Raw genomic sequence first — 12,599 nt, 5'->3', positions numbered from 1 at the left:
ATGGACGGAGAACAAGACAGCCAGCTTTCTCTCCCTGACTTTGTCTGTTCACAAGGGAAAGTGTTTCCCACGAAACGCGCAGCGTCGCCCGAAAGCGATAAACTGTAGTTATCTCTCTGCCACGGTAATACAAAGGCATCAAATTAAACGTTGCGTTTTCTTAATGGATTTCATGACGCCGTGCCAAAGTTTGAGTCGGCCGCGATTAGAAGTTTTCCCCGGTTCCTTTGTGCCTTTTTTTTCTCCATCCTCTTTACTCTGTGCCATGTTTAATTTCACCTGTGACTGACTCTCTCTCTCTCCCTTATCTCTCTCTCTCCCTCTTTCTTCTCCTCCTCTCCAGGATATTGAGGACCCAGTCTCTGGAATGGTACTATAACAACTTGAAGAGCCGCTTCAAGAGGTTCGGCAGTGCCAAGGTTCTGAAGACGCTCTACAGGAATCACATAGTGGAGAGAGGAGGCAACTCAGATCTACCAGGTACAGGAAATGTCTCTCTCTTTTGTCTCTTCCATGTACGGAACGGTGGGTGCATCCCAAATGGCACCCTTTTCCCTATATAGTGCAGTACTTTTGACCAGGGCCCTAGAAGTGCACTAAATAGGGAATAGAGTGTAATTTGGGACGCAGAGGTTTCATTCCTCTAGTGTTGTGTTTTTGATGTGATCGCTCTCTTCTGTATGGCCCACTCCTCAATGAGTGCCTGACGTTCTCTGTTGGCTATGACGTCTCATTCATGGATCTCAGTTAGTAACTCAACTACAGGGGGCAGAAGGTCTTGCGTCAAAGAACCACACTCACTCAGTCCCACACGTCACGTGGACATTTATGTGGAGAGAAACTGAACCATTGCCTAACAGACATACACGCCCACGCTTCTCGTTTACACACACTGTCACACACATACACACACACACACACGCACACACACACACACACACACACACACACACACACACACAGAATTTATTTCAGGACAGGGCTGTGTGTGAGTCACTAATGTTCCCAGAGCAGCAGGAAGCAGGAGAGAGACAACCAAATTCATGGTATAGGTAAGCTAGTCACTGACTCACTGAACCAACTGATATCATGACATTGGTCATGTTTCAGGCCGACTACATTGTGGCCGTTGCATTGCATCAACCAATGTTTGTGTGCCACGCCATCGACCGCACAGTTGGACATCAGACTGCTAAGTCACATTATGGGGTTAGCTCATGTTAACTACCTATCCAGGCGTAGTGTGGTCTGGAAGGCAATGTCCAAGCACATCAAGACAGTCGTGAAGAGAACACAACAAACCTAACCCCTCAGGAGACTGAAAATATTTGATCCTCAAAAGGTTTCACAGCTGCACCATCGAGAGCATCTTGAAGGGTTGCATCACTGCCTGGTATGGCAACTGCTTGGCCTCCCACCGCAAGGCACTACAGAGGGTAGTGCGTACGGCCTAGTACATCACTGGGGCCAAGCTTCCTGCCATCCAGGACCTCTATAACAGGCGGTGTCAGAGGAAGGCCCTAAACATTGTCAAAGACTCCAGCCACCCTAATCATAGACTGTTCTCTCTGCTACCGCACGGCAAGCGGTACCAGAGCGCCAAGTCTAGGTCCAAGAGGCTTCTAAACAGCTTCTACACCCAAGCCATAAGACTCCTGAACATCTAATACAGCTAATCCTGAACAGCTGCACAGACTATTTGCACCCCCCTCCCCCTACGCTGCTGCTACTCTCTGTTATTATCTATGCATAGCCACTTTAATAACCCTAGTGGTTAGAGCATTGGGCCAGTAACCAAAAGGTTGTTGGATCGAATCCCCGGCCTGAGAAGGTAAACAAATCTGTCATTCTGCCCCTGAACAAGGCAGTTAACCCATTGTTCCCCGGTAGGCCGTCATTGTGAGTAAGAATTTGTTCTTAACTGACTTGCGTCGTTAAATAAAGGTCAAATAAAAAATGACCTCAATCACCTCGACACCGGTGTCTCCGCACATTGACACATTGACTCTGTACCGGTACCCCCTGTATATAGACCCACTATTGTTATTTACTGCTGCTACTTAATTATTTGTTATTCTTATCACTTTTTTTTAGGTATTTTCTTAAAACTACATTGTTGGTTAAGGGATTGAAAGTAAGCATTTCACTGTAGTATTCGACGCATGTGACAAATACATTTTGATTTGATCTGCATTGTAGTCAGCCTGGAATGCAGCCATTTTGTTTGTTTGACCTCACACCCCACTGGACCACAATTCTTTGAGTCAACATTGTTTCCGCATCATTTCACCGTACCTTGTTGAAATGATCACGTTCCATCAGCGAATTAATGTTTCTTGACAACTCAAATATCAATCATGACTGGATGTTGATCTGATGTCTCTGATGGTCATGGATGTTAGAGTAACGATTGGGCAACGTTCTCTCGTGGTTGTGTGAACGTTATGAAGTTATTTTACATAAGCGTTTATTGTGCCACACTACCCCATGAAGGCTATGTTGCTTGTGCTGTAAAACATTATCATGCATGCGTTTCGGTAATGGTTATCGTGCTGCCGTGGGAATGTTATCGTAGCATTGTGCTGTTTGTGTAAACCTAGATAGCATTAAGTAAAGTGTCTTTTTTTTTACTGTGTGGTGCTAGCTCTGTCTGACCTTTACCCTCAGGCCACACTGAGGCTAGAGAGCACAGGCCTCTAGGACATGCACGCATGAAGGCACACACACGTGCGCACACGTCCCTAGAACAACATCCATCATAGAAGCTCTGTAGCAGTCTTGTTGTAGGTCACACGTGTACATATTTCACTTTCACCGCGTACGACAGACATGGGAGGTACAAATAACAAAATACCTCACATTTATGTTCCAGCCATGTTGGAATGAAGGTCACATTATTCTCAAGGGGAAGTGTTGGGGTTAAAGGGATAGTTTGTTCAAATTTTTTAATTCCCAGTAAGCAGTCTAGGCCCCCATCTTGCTGGTGTAGAGAAATGTTAGCATTTTGCCATGGCTAATGCTTAGGTCTTTTGCTCAAACAATATCAAAACAAATATGCTTGAGGCATCACTACAGACCTGGGTTCGATCCCAGGCTGTGTTACAGCTGGCCGTGACCGGGAGACCCATGAGGCGGTGCACAATTTTCCCAGCGTCGTCCGGGTTAGGGGAGGGTTGTGTTTGGCAGGGTTGTGTTTCAGAGGACATATGGCTCTCGACCTTCGCCTCTTCCGAGTCCGTAGGAGAGTTGCAGCGATGGGACAAGACTGTAACTACCAATTGGATATCATGAAATTGGGGAGAAAAAGGGGGTAAAAGTACAAAACAATTGTAATGTTTTTGGAATGGAAAATCCTCCCGGACTACCTAGCTTATTTTTGGTGATTGTTAGTTCTCAAATATTATTCCATGATCTTTTCGACATACTTCATAGCTGGTTTTAGTCATTTAAGTTTACACTGAAAGCGTTTTTCCATCTAGATTTTTTTAAATAAAATATATATTTATACAGTATCATTCAAAAGTTCGGGGTCACATTTTCTGTCCATTTAAAAGAACATCAAATTCCAAATCAAAACAAAGTGTATTTGTCACATGTCACCAAATACAACAGGTGTAGGTAGACCTTACAGTGAAATGCTTACTTACAGGCTCTGACCAACAGTGCAATTTCTAGGAAATGTTTTATTAAAAAAGGGTATTAGGTGAACAATAGGTATGTAAAGAAATAAAAACAACAGTAAGAAGACAGTGAAAAATACCAGTAGCAAGGCTATATACAGTAGCGAGGCTATATACAGGCATCAGTTAGTCGGGCTGATTGAGGTAGTATGTACATGTAGACATGGTTAAAGTGACTATGCATATATGATATATATATATATATATATATCTTCTTTTTTTACCTTTATTTAACTAGGCAAGTCAGTTAAGAACAAATTCTTATATTCAATGATGGCTTTGGAACAGTGGGTTAACTGCCTTGTTCAGGGGCAGAACGACAGCTCTTTACCTTGTCAGCTCGGGATTCAATCTTGTAACCTTTCTGTTACAAGTCCAACACTCTAACCACTAGGCTACCTGCCACTACTGTCTCTGAATAACAGAGAGTAGCAGTAGGGTAAAAGAGTGTTTGGCGGGTGGTGGGTGGCGGGACACAATGCAGATAGCCCGGTTAGCCAATGTGCTGGTTGGTCGGGCCAATTGAGGTAGTATGTACATGAATGTATAGTTAAAGTGACTATGCATATGTGATAAACAGAGAGTAGCAGCAGCATAAAAGAGGGGTTGGGGGAGGCACACAATGCAAATAGTCCGGGTAGCCATTTGATTACCTATTCAGGAGTCTTATGGCTTGTGGGTAAAAACTGTTGAGAAGCCTTTTTGTTTTAGACTTGGCACTCCGGTACCGCTTGCCATGCGGTAGTAGAGGGAACCGTCTATGACTGGGGTCTTTGACAATTTTTAGGGCCTTCCTCTGACACCGCCTGGTGTTAAGGTCTTGGATGGCAGGCAGCTTAGCCTAAGCTGATCCGAAATACAGTGTAGACATTGTTAATATTGTAAATGACTATTGTAGCTGGAAATGTCTGATTTTTTTAATGGAATATCTACATTTATCAGCAACCATCACTCCTGTGTTCAAATGGCACGTTGTGTTAGCTAATCCAAGTTTGTCATTTTAAAGGCTAATTGATCATTAGAAAACCCTTTTGCAATTATGTTAGCACAGCTGAAAACTGTTGTTCTGATTAAAGAAGCAATAAAACTGGCCTTCTTTAGACTGGTTGAGTATCTGGAGCATCAGCATTTGTGGGTTCGATTACAGGCTCAAAATAGCCAGAAACAAAGACCTTTCTTCTGAAACTCGTCAGTCTACTCCAGTTCTGAGAAATGAATGCTATTCCATGCGAGAAATGGCAAAGAAACTGAAGATCTCGTACAATGCTGTGTACTACTCCCTTCACAGAACAGCACAAACTGTCTCTAATCAGAATAGAAAGAGTAGTGGGAGGCCCCAGTGCACAACTGAGCAAGAGGACATTAGAGTGTCTAGTTTGAGAAACAGACGCCTCACAATTCCTCAACTGGCAGCTTCATTAAATAGTACCCGCAAAACACCAGTCTCAATGTCAACAGTGAAGGGGTGACTCCGGGATTCTGGCCTTCAAGCAGAGTTGCAAAGAAAAAGCAATATCTGACTGGCCAATAAGAAGAAAATATTAAGATGGGCAAAAGAACACAGACACTGGACAGAGGATTTCTGCCTTGAAGGCCAGTATCCCGGAGTCGCCTGTTGACGTTGAAACTAGTGTTTTGCTTAACACTTATTTGGTTACTATATGATTCCATATGTGTTTTTTTTTTGTAGTTTTGATGTCTTCGCTGTTATTCTACATTGTAGAAAATAGTAAAAATACAGAAAATCCCTTGAATGAGCAGGTGTGCATTTTTTGGGGACAAAAAATGTGTCCAAATCTTGTTCTTCTTACAGGGTAAGGAAACCAATACGCCCTTTTTGTAATTTGGGTGAACTATCGTTTTAAAATGGCAATGGAGGTAAAACCTAACCTTCATTCACCTGTGACTTTCAAGTGGGCTGAAAGTGATCTATTACTTTCAAATCATATCTGCTCTTTCTTAAAGAAGTTAGATTTGTCCTCTAGATGTCAAAAACTCTTCAACTCAAACCAAACAGCTACAATCAGATAGATTTCACAAATCGAGTTACATTATATAGTTCTTTATGTCAATAAAATGTACCAACCATGAAATAATTGCGCAACGTTGTGTTTGTTTTATAAAGGGAATTATTTCGATAGGCTACATTACTTCAAGGATTCCTTTACATTTTGTATTCAATGTGGGCTCCAAAAATATATTTCTAAGTAAACATCAACGGCTGTGTCCCAATTCCATTTCAATTCCAGTCAATTCAGAAAATAAACCAAGGGCCTCTTGAGTAGTGCAGCGATCCAAGGCACTGCAACGCAGTGTTGCAGCGTCACTACAGCCTGGGGTTCGATCCGGGAGTCCCATAGGGCGGCGCACAATTGGCCCAGCATCGTCCGGATCAGGAGAGGGTTTGGCTGGGGGGGGCTTTACTTGGCTCATCATGCTCTAGCGACTCCTTGTGGTGGTGCCAGGCGGCTGCAAGATGACTCGGTCGTCAGGCGAAAGGTGTTTCCTAAGACACATTGGTGCGGCTAGCTTCCGGATTAAGCGAGCGGGTGTTAAGAAGCGCAGCTTGGCGGGTCATGTTTCGGAGGACGCATTACTAGACCTATGCCTCTTCTGAGCCCGTTGGGAATTGCAGCGATGAGAGAAGATCGTAATTGGATCGCAATTACAACAACAATTGAAATGGAATTGAACCCAACCCTGAAAGACTCTGGTCAAAGATAGGGCACTATATAGGGAATAGGGTGCCATTTGGGACACTCACCAAGCTTCCGGAAGCATACAAAACGTCTTTATCCAGTATTTCTACAGCCCCATGGCCTTGACCCATTATGGGTACTTATTGACAATCTCTTCCCTTTAAATCTGGTATACGAGAAGGGGGAGGGGGGAGCACATTCAGAATGGTGAGGAGGACATTCTCAGGGACAAACGCACGCACATACACAAGAGGAAAATAAAGCCGTAACTCATGCATACTTTGTTTAGAAGAGAACTCATGTTAACATCCCTAGTCTCAAACACACATGCTCACCCCCCACTTCTTCCCATTCGTCCCTCATTCCATCAGCCAGCTAGTCAGTCAGTCAGTACGGTTTGATGCAGTGTGTGTTTCTAACTCTGAAGCTGTATAATCTGCTCAGCTCATCTGAAATGGGAGCCCAGCGGCAGCTAGCAGCTAATCCTATTACCTCCTTGTGTGATGTAAGAGTGGCAGTAAGAGGAGAGGGAAGGGCAGTAAGGGGAGAGGAGAGGAGAGGGGATCACAGAGGGACAGCTGGAAAGACAGATTGGGACAGGAGGGCTTTTTTTGGACTGTATGGGGACACACATACATTGGAGCTGATTGGACCAACTGCCACCAGTCAGTGGGACACACCGTCACCAGTCAACACAACAGCACTGGAGCTGTGAAACTCCTAATGCTTCAAACAGTGATATAACTGCTGCCATGACTAGTTTCTGTTCCGGTAGACTGGCTAAGAAAATACAGTTGCCCTATTCCTGCCATAACTACCATTATTGGTACTACGGCTATGGTTCAATATGGTTCAATCAACTCATCCCTTGAAAGGAGCAATCTGGGATTAGTATATCCATTTTAGAAATTGTGTATATATAGCCATAAAAAAAAAGCCTCATTCCTCCGGTGTTGTTCTTTGAATCGCAGATTGCCCCTTTAATCCCAGTGTGCTATACAACAGTAATACTCCCTAACTCCACACACTCTAACAGATCAGGCTGATGGGGACGGGGGGACGGACGGACAATGGCATCTGGATGATGAGATGTTGAGGGCAGATAAAACTGTTCCCACAGCAGGAACTAATCACTCAGAGGACAAAGTGGCCATTGCAACGGAGGGGATTACTAGCCAGCAAGACCAGCAGCGGCACCACCACCCCACCCTGACCGAGCAGCATCGCCACTCTTTTCTCTCCCCCATTATGCTTGCTGAGCAGCGGCCTTAACACTAGCTGTCTGCTAATATTACACAAGGATTACCCCCTCCAACTTCAGGGATTAGGACCATCTAGACTGTGTCCATTGGCTGGCCAGTGGTGGATGAAGAGGGTGTTTGTGTATAAAAGAGATTGTGTGATGGGGTGAGTGAAGGCGTGCGTGTGTGTGTGTGTGTATAAGGGGGGAGGGGGGGGGGGGGGGGGTGTAAGAAAGTGAGATTGTGCATGTGTTTGGGGGGGTTATGTAATGTCAAAGACATTGATCTGTCAGTAGCCATCCGTCAGACCTTTTACGAGGTTTAAGGACAAACACACACACCTCTCTCTCACACACAAACACACACACATAGTATATGACAGAGGCGTTGTCAGTGTCAGAAGAGATTTAACAGTTTGAGAACAGAACAGAAATCCCCTCTCGTCTCAAACCCTAATGGCTGCTGTAACGTCTCATGAGCTGCAGTGCACCTGGTGGCCAGTATGTTACACTACAGCATCCAGCAGATGGAGGAGTCAGTTGCTCTCTCTCTCTCTCTCTCTCTCTCTCTCTCTCTCTCTCTCTCTCTCTCTCTCTCTCTCTCTCTCTCTCTCTCCTGCTGCTGGAGGAACTTCAGCTTTGAGTGCTCTTTACTGACAGGACACACACCCTCTTTCTCTCACTCACTCACTCACACACACACACACAGACCAGTGCTGTCGTCTGCAGGGTTGTCATGGTAATATCGAGTGATTCCTCTTCCGATCCTTGAGTGGATAAAAGGTAAGACCGTGGTCAGTGAGAGGAAATGAAATAGGAACAGGGAGGAACACAAAGGAGATGGTTATCTCTTTCCATCTCTCTATAATCATTTGACATGAGTAGGGCCCTGTGTTTTGGTTAGTCATGTCACATGGCCTTTTCCAGAAATGAGAATTGGGCCACAAGTGAAAGCAATTGTCTGAGGATGGTGCTGGACCATCTGACATAAAAAGAAAAGGCGACAGTTTAAATGAAGGTTAAAATTCAGGTCATCTGGCATGATTAACCAAAACACAGGGCCCTAGACATGAGATGACATGAGCTTTGAGGAGGACACGCCCAGTAGAGGCGGGGAGGGGGGGGGGGGGGGGGGGGGCTCTGCCCAGTGTGAAGGCTTGGAGGGTCTAAATGATTGACAGGAGAGGGTCATAACAATGGCAATGCATGCTGTGGTGGATTGTCAAGTAGCATGTCATCAATCATGTGTTTTGTCATCTCATCAAATAGCCGAATAGAGCAGGTTCACCTTGCAGTGAAATGCTTACCTACAAGCCCTTAACCAACAATGCAGTTTTAAGAAAAAACAAGTGTTAAGAAAGTATTTACTAAATAAACTGAAGCAAACAATAAATAAATGAAAAAAAATAATAATAGAAAAGTAACAAATAATTAAAGAGCAACAATAAAATAACAGTAACAAGGCTATATACAGGGGGTACTGGTACAGAGTCAATGTGAGGGAGCACAGGTTAGTCGGGGTCATGGGTACATTTGTGGGATTCCCCTGACTGTCTGTCTGGGCGGTGAGGCGTCGGGAAGTGGACATGTTGATGCTGTGAGAGATGACAGACAGGGTCCCCTGCAACAATGACACTGTTAGATAATAGTTCTCACATCCTCAGCAAAGCACACACGCACTCATCAGCAATACATGCATGCATGTCCGCCTGCGTGTGAGTGAGTGTATGTGAAAGAGAATGGGAGACATAGAGAGAGGTTGTGTGTGAGAGAGATAAAGAGAGAAAAGGAGATGGAAAGTGAGCGTGGAGACGGAAAAGAAAGCAAAGAGAGAAAACGAAAGAAAGAAACAATCAGAGAAGCGTTACTGTGTCTACTCTGTGGAGCCACCTAAAATGCCAGTAAACAAGATGCCACATGGCCGCCATCTTGTGATCATGTTTGTTTGCAGGGCATTATTGTGGTACCCCTGCATGCTTAATTTCCTTCATTACACTCTTAGGGGGAAAAAAGTGCCAAGTAGGTGCAAGGTTGAAACGTTTGCAGAGGGTTCTACCTAGAACTCTCTATGTAGGGTTCGTCATAGAACCCCCAGCACAAACACAGACATTGAAACAAACAATTCTGAAAATCAACCTGTAATGGAGCATGCTGGGAAATATGATAATGATATGTGTGGTTTTGAGGGTTTTACTCCCTTCTTGCCTTCCAAAGAATATTCAAAGAACCCTTTCTTCCAAAAACGGTTCTTTAGGATAAAAAAGATTATTGGTTGAACTCTTTGCCTAACAAAGAACCCTTGTCTTCCGTAAAGAGTTCTTAGGAGCAAAACTCAAAACTATTCTTTGTAGAAACCTATCCTTCCTCAAAGAACCCTTTTGGAACCCTTTTTTCTAAGAGTGTAGGACTCGGTTACCTCGGCAGTGTCATCGTATGTCCGTGTCCTACTAAATACATGATTACAGGCTTGATTTGAGCTGGGTGATATACTGTTTGTTGCTGTTGGCTGTCTCCTTTAAGTCAAATGTGCAGGCAGGCAGCCAAACACACACACACCACACACGCACACATACACCCTGCATCTCAAACAGAGGAGAGAGAGAGAGAGGTCTTGGAGTGGTCGAGACGTAGCCAGGGGACTTAAACCATGCCCTGTGGTTGAGTTGGGAGACCAAAATTCTCACTTATTATCCTAAGGATAAAACAAGCCATCGCATGGACAAACAAACTCCATAGATCAGTGGTGGGATGGTTGAAAGATGACAGGAAGAGGAGGAACAGAAGAGGAAGGTAAGGGAGGACACAGGACGGTGACGTGGATACAGATGGCATCGTTGGAAGTTCTTGTCTAGATCAAATAAGAACTGGAAGACCATTCCCACTGACCACACCCTCCGAGCCAGGAGGGGACTAAAACAGTTCAAACACAAGACAACCTGTCCTGTGCCCGACCAATGAGAGTCCCATTACAGGCAGACAGACAGACCAACACAAGACAACCTGTCCTGTGCCCGACCAAGCAGAGTCCCATTACAGGCAGACAGACAGACCAACACAAGACAACCTGTCCTGTGCCCGACCAAGCAGAGTCCCATTACAGGCAGACAGACAGACCAACACAAGACAACCTGTCCTGTGCCCGACCAAGCAGAGTCCCATTACAGGCAGACAGACAGACCAACACAAGACAACCTGTCCTGTGCCCGAACAAGCAGAGTCCCATTACAGGCAGACAGACAGACCAACACAAGCAAGTCTAGTACTGTCTGATTGCCTAGCTCCAAATACCACTGCAGTTTCAGAGTCACTGCACACAGACACTCAGAGGACTCCTAGTGGCCTGCCTCGACTCCCACTGCCAGGCTCCGAGTGCTTCGTGTCACGGCTACAGCCGTTATAGCCCCAGTCCTTGCATGCACACACATAGTTCAGTCCTTCGGGGGCACAGGCTATGGCAGGGTGATAACTTCAGCTGTGACACAGTCATATTCCCAGAGCTGTGGCTCTAAGCTGCTAATTGGAGGAAGTTGATTTGTCCCTTGAGAGGAAGTAAGGAGTCGATGAAAGACCTCCTGGGATACATATCCGCCACCAAATGGCCCCCTGCGCTAATGCAGGGTGGTTTATGAAGAGACGACGCTACACAGGCAAACACACACCCTGCATCTAAAACTGAGCAGAGGAGAGCGAGCGAGAGGCCCTGGGGTTGCGTTTAATGAAGCTGACCTGAAGGTCAGGGAGCTGACTTCAACCATGTGCTGTGGTTGGAGTTGTGGGGCCCGATGATTCTCACTTATTTATCAGAAGGATACAACAAACCATCAAATGCAAATGGGCAAACAAAGTCCAGATGGGATGGTGGTGGGATGGTAAAAATATCATAGGAAGAGGAGGAGGAACCGGAGAGGAAGAGGACACCAGACGGTGATGAGGATACAGATTAGTGGTGCGCGAGGTCAGCTGTTTGTTCACCCGCCCGCAATTACTAATAATCCATCCACAACCGCCCTACTATATGTGGTAGGCCCGCACCCGACCCTAACCTGCAAGTATAGAAAATGCTCTATAGGCTACAGTCAAAGACTGCAGGAAGATTTCAGTTCAGGTGCAGTTTTTTTGTTGTTGCCTGATTTAGAGACGTTTCTGCTTATAAGTAGGCTGTTTGTTAGTCAACGTGTCTAAAATTAGATACGTGTAGGTTCTCTTTTGTCCTTATATGAGAATGAGAAATGGTTCTCAACTAGCCTGCCTGGTTAAATAAAGGTGAAATCAAATAAAAATATATGTTGCCCTAGAAGACTAAATAAACCCTTCTTCAAATTCTTCAATCTAGTTGACAAGTTTTCTCTGGCTTGACCGGTTGTAAGAAAAAACTGAAGCTGTGAAAACGACCCAACGTCTTTCTGATTTCATTTCGGCTTCCATGCATATTTTATGTGGTTGAAATACTATCAAGGTCCATGATGCTTTTACGATGAAGACGGCACCTCTACAGATGGTGTCTAACTGAGCATCGCATTCTCTCAAGATGCAGAAATAAATAAATCATATTTCTTCACTCCTGTTCCCAAGTCCAAATTTTGCCTACATTTGGTGAATAATTTTACTCCAAGAAATGCTTAGATCTGCAGTATTTATTAGTAAGGCTATAGCCCTATTCACACGAGACTAGTATTACCAGAGAACTTTGTCTTATCCCAGAATGTGGGTTATTCCAGAGGCGCAATATTTTTTAATTATACATTTGGCGATGTTCAATTAATTCGCACAAAACATGTAAACAAAAGCATTCACTGTGAAAGTTGATAGATGTAGGCCATTCATATATAGGTTAAGCGCAGCCCTTCGTTCAAATTATCGAAACCGGTTATTGTTTTCTTTGCTTAAACGGCGAGCAACACTTGTCAAACTCAGACATTTCTCTCAAAGCACAGGGATGTCGATTTGCACAGGACAAATATTATCAAATAACTTTTGCCA

The 12,599-nt window shown here is 44.6% G+C and overlaps 1 protein-coding gene across 1 annotated transcript in view; it reads left to right on the top strand.

The window, feature by feature from the left end:
* Positions 1–12,599, top strand: part of LOC139367202 (myosin VIIA and Rab interacting protein b) — a 164,947-nt gene that overhangs the window by 124,525 nt on the left and 27,823 nt on the right. The window contains exon 4 of the mRNA XM_071105370.1: positions 344–480. Coding sequence (XP_070961471.1) covers positions 344–480 — 137 coding nt within the window. The remainder of the gene's footprint in view (positions 1–343; positions 481–12,599) is intronic.

Source organism: Oncorhynchus clarkii, chromosome 15 (genome assembly GCF_045791955.1).
Source record: "Oncorhynchus clarkii lewisi isolate Uvic-CL-2024 chromosome 15, UVic_Ocla_1.0, whole genome shotgun sequence".
In the NCBI taxonomy this organism is placed as follows: domain Eukaryota; kingdom Metazoa; phylum Chordata; class Actinopteri; order Salmoniformes; family Salmonidae; genus Oncorhynchus; species Oncorhynchus clarkii.
Note: the sequence above shows the minus strand (reverse complement) of the source record. Positions and strands in the feature narration are given on the sequence as shown.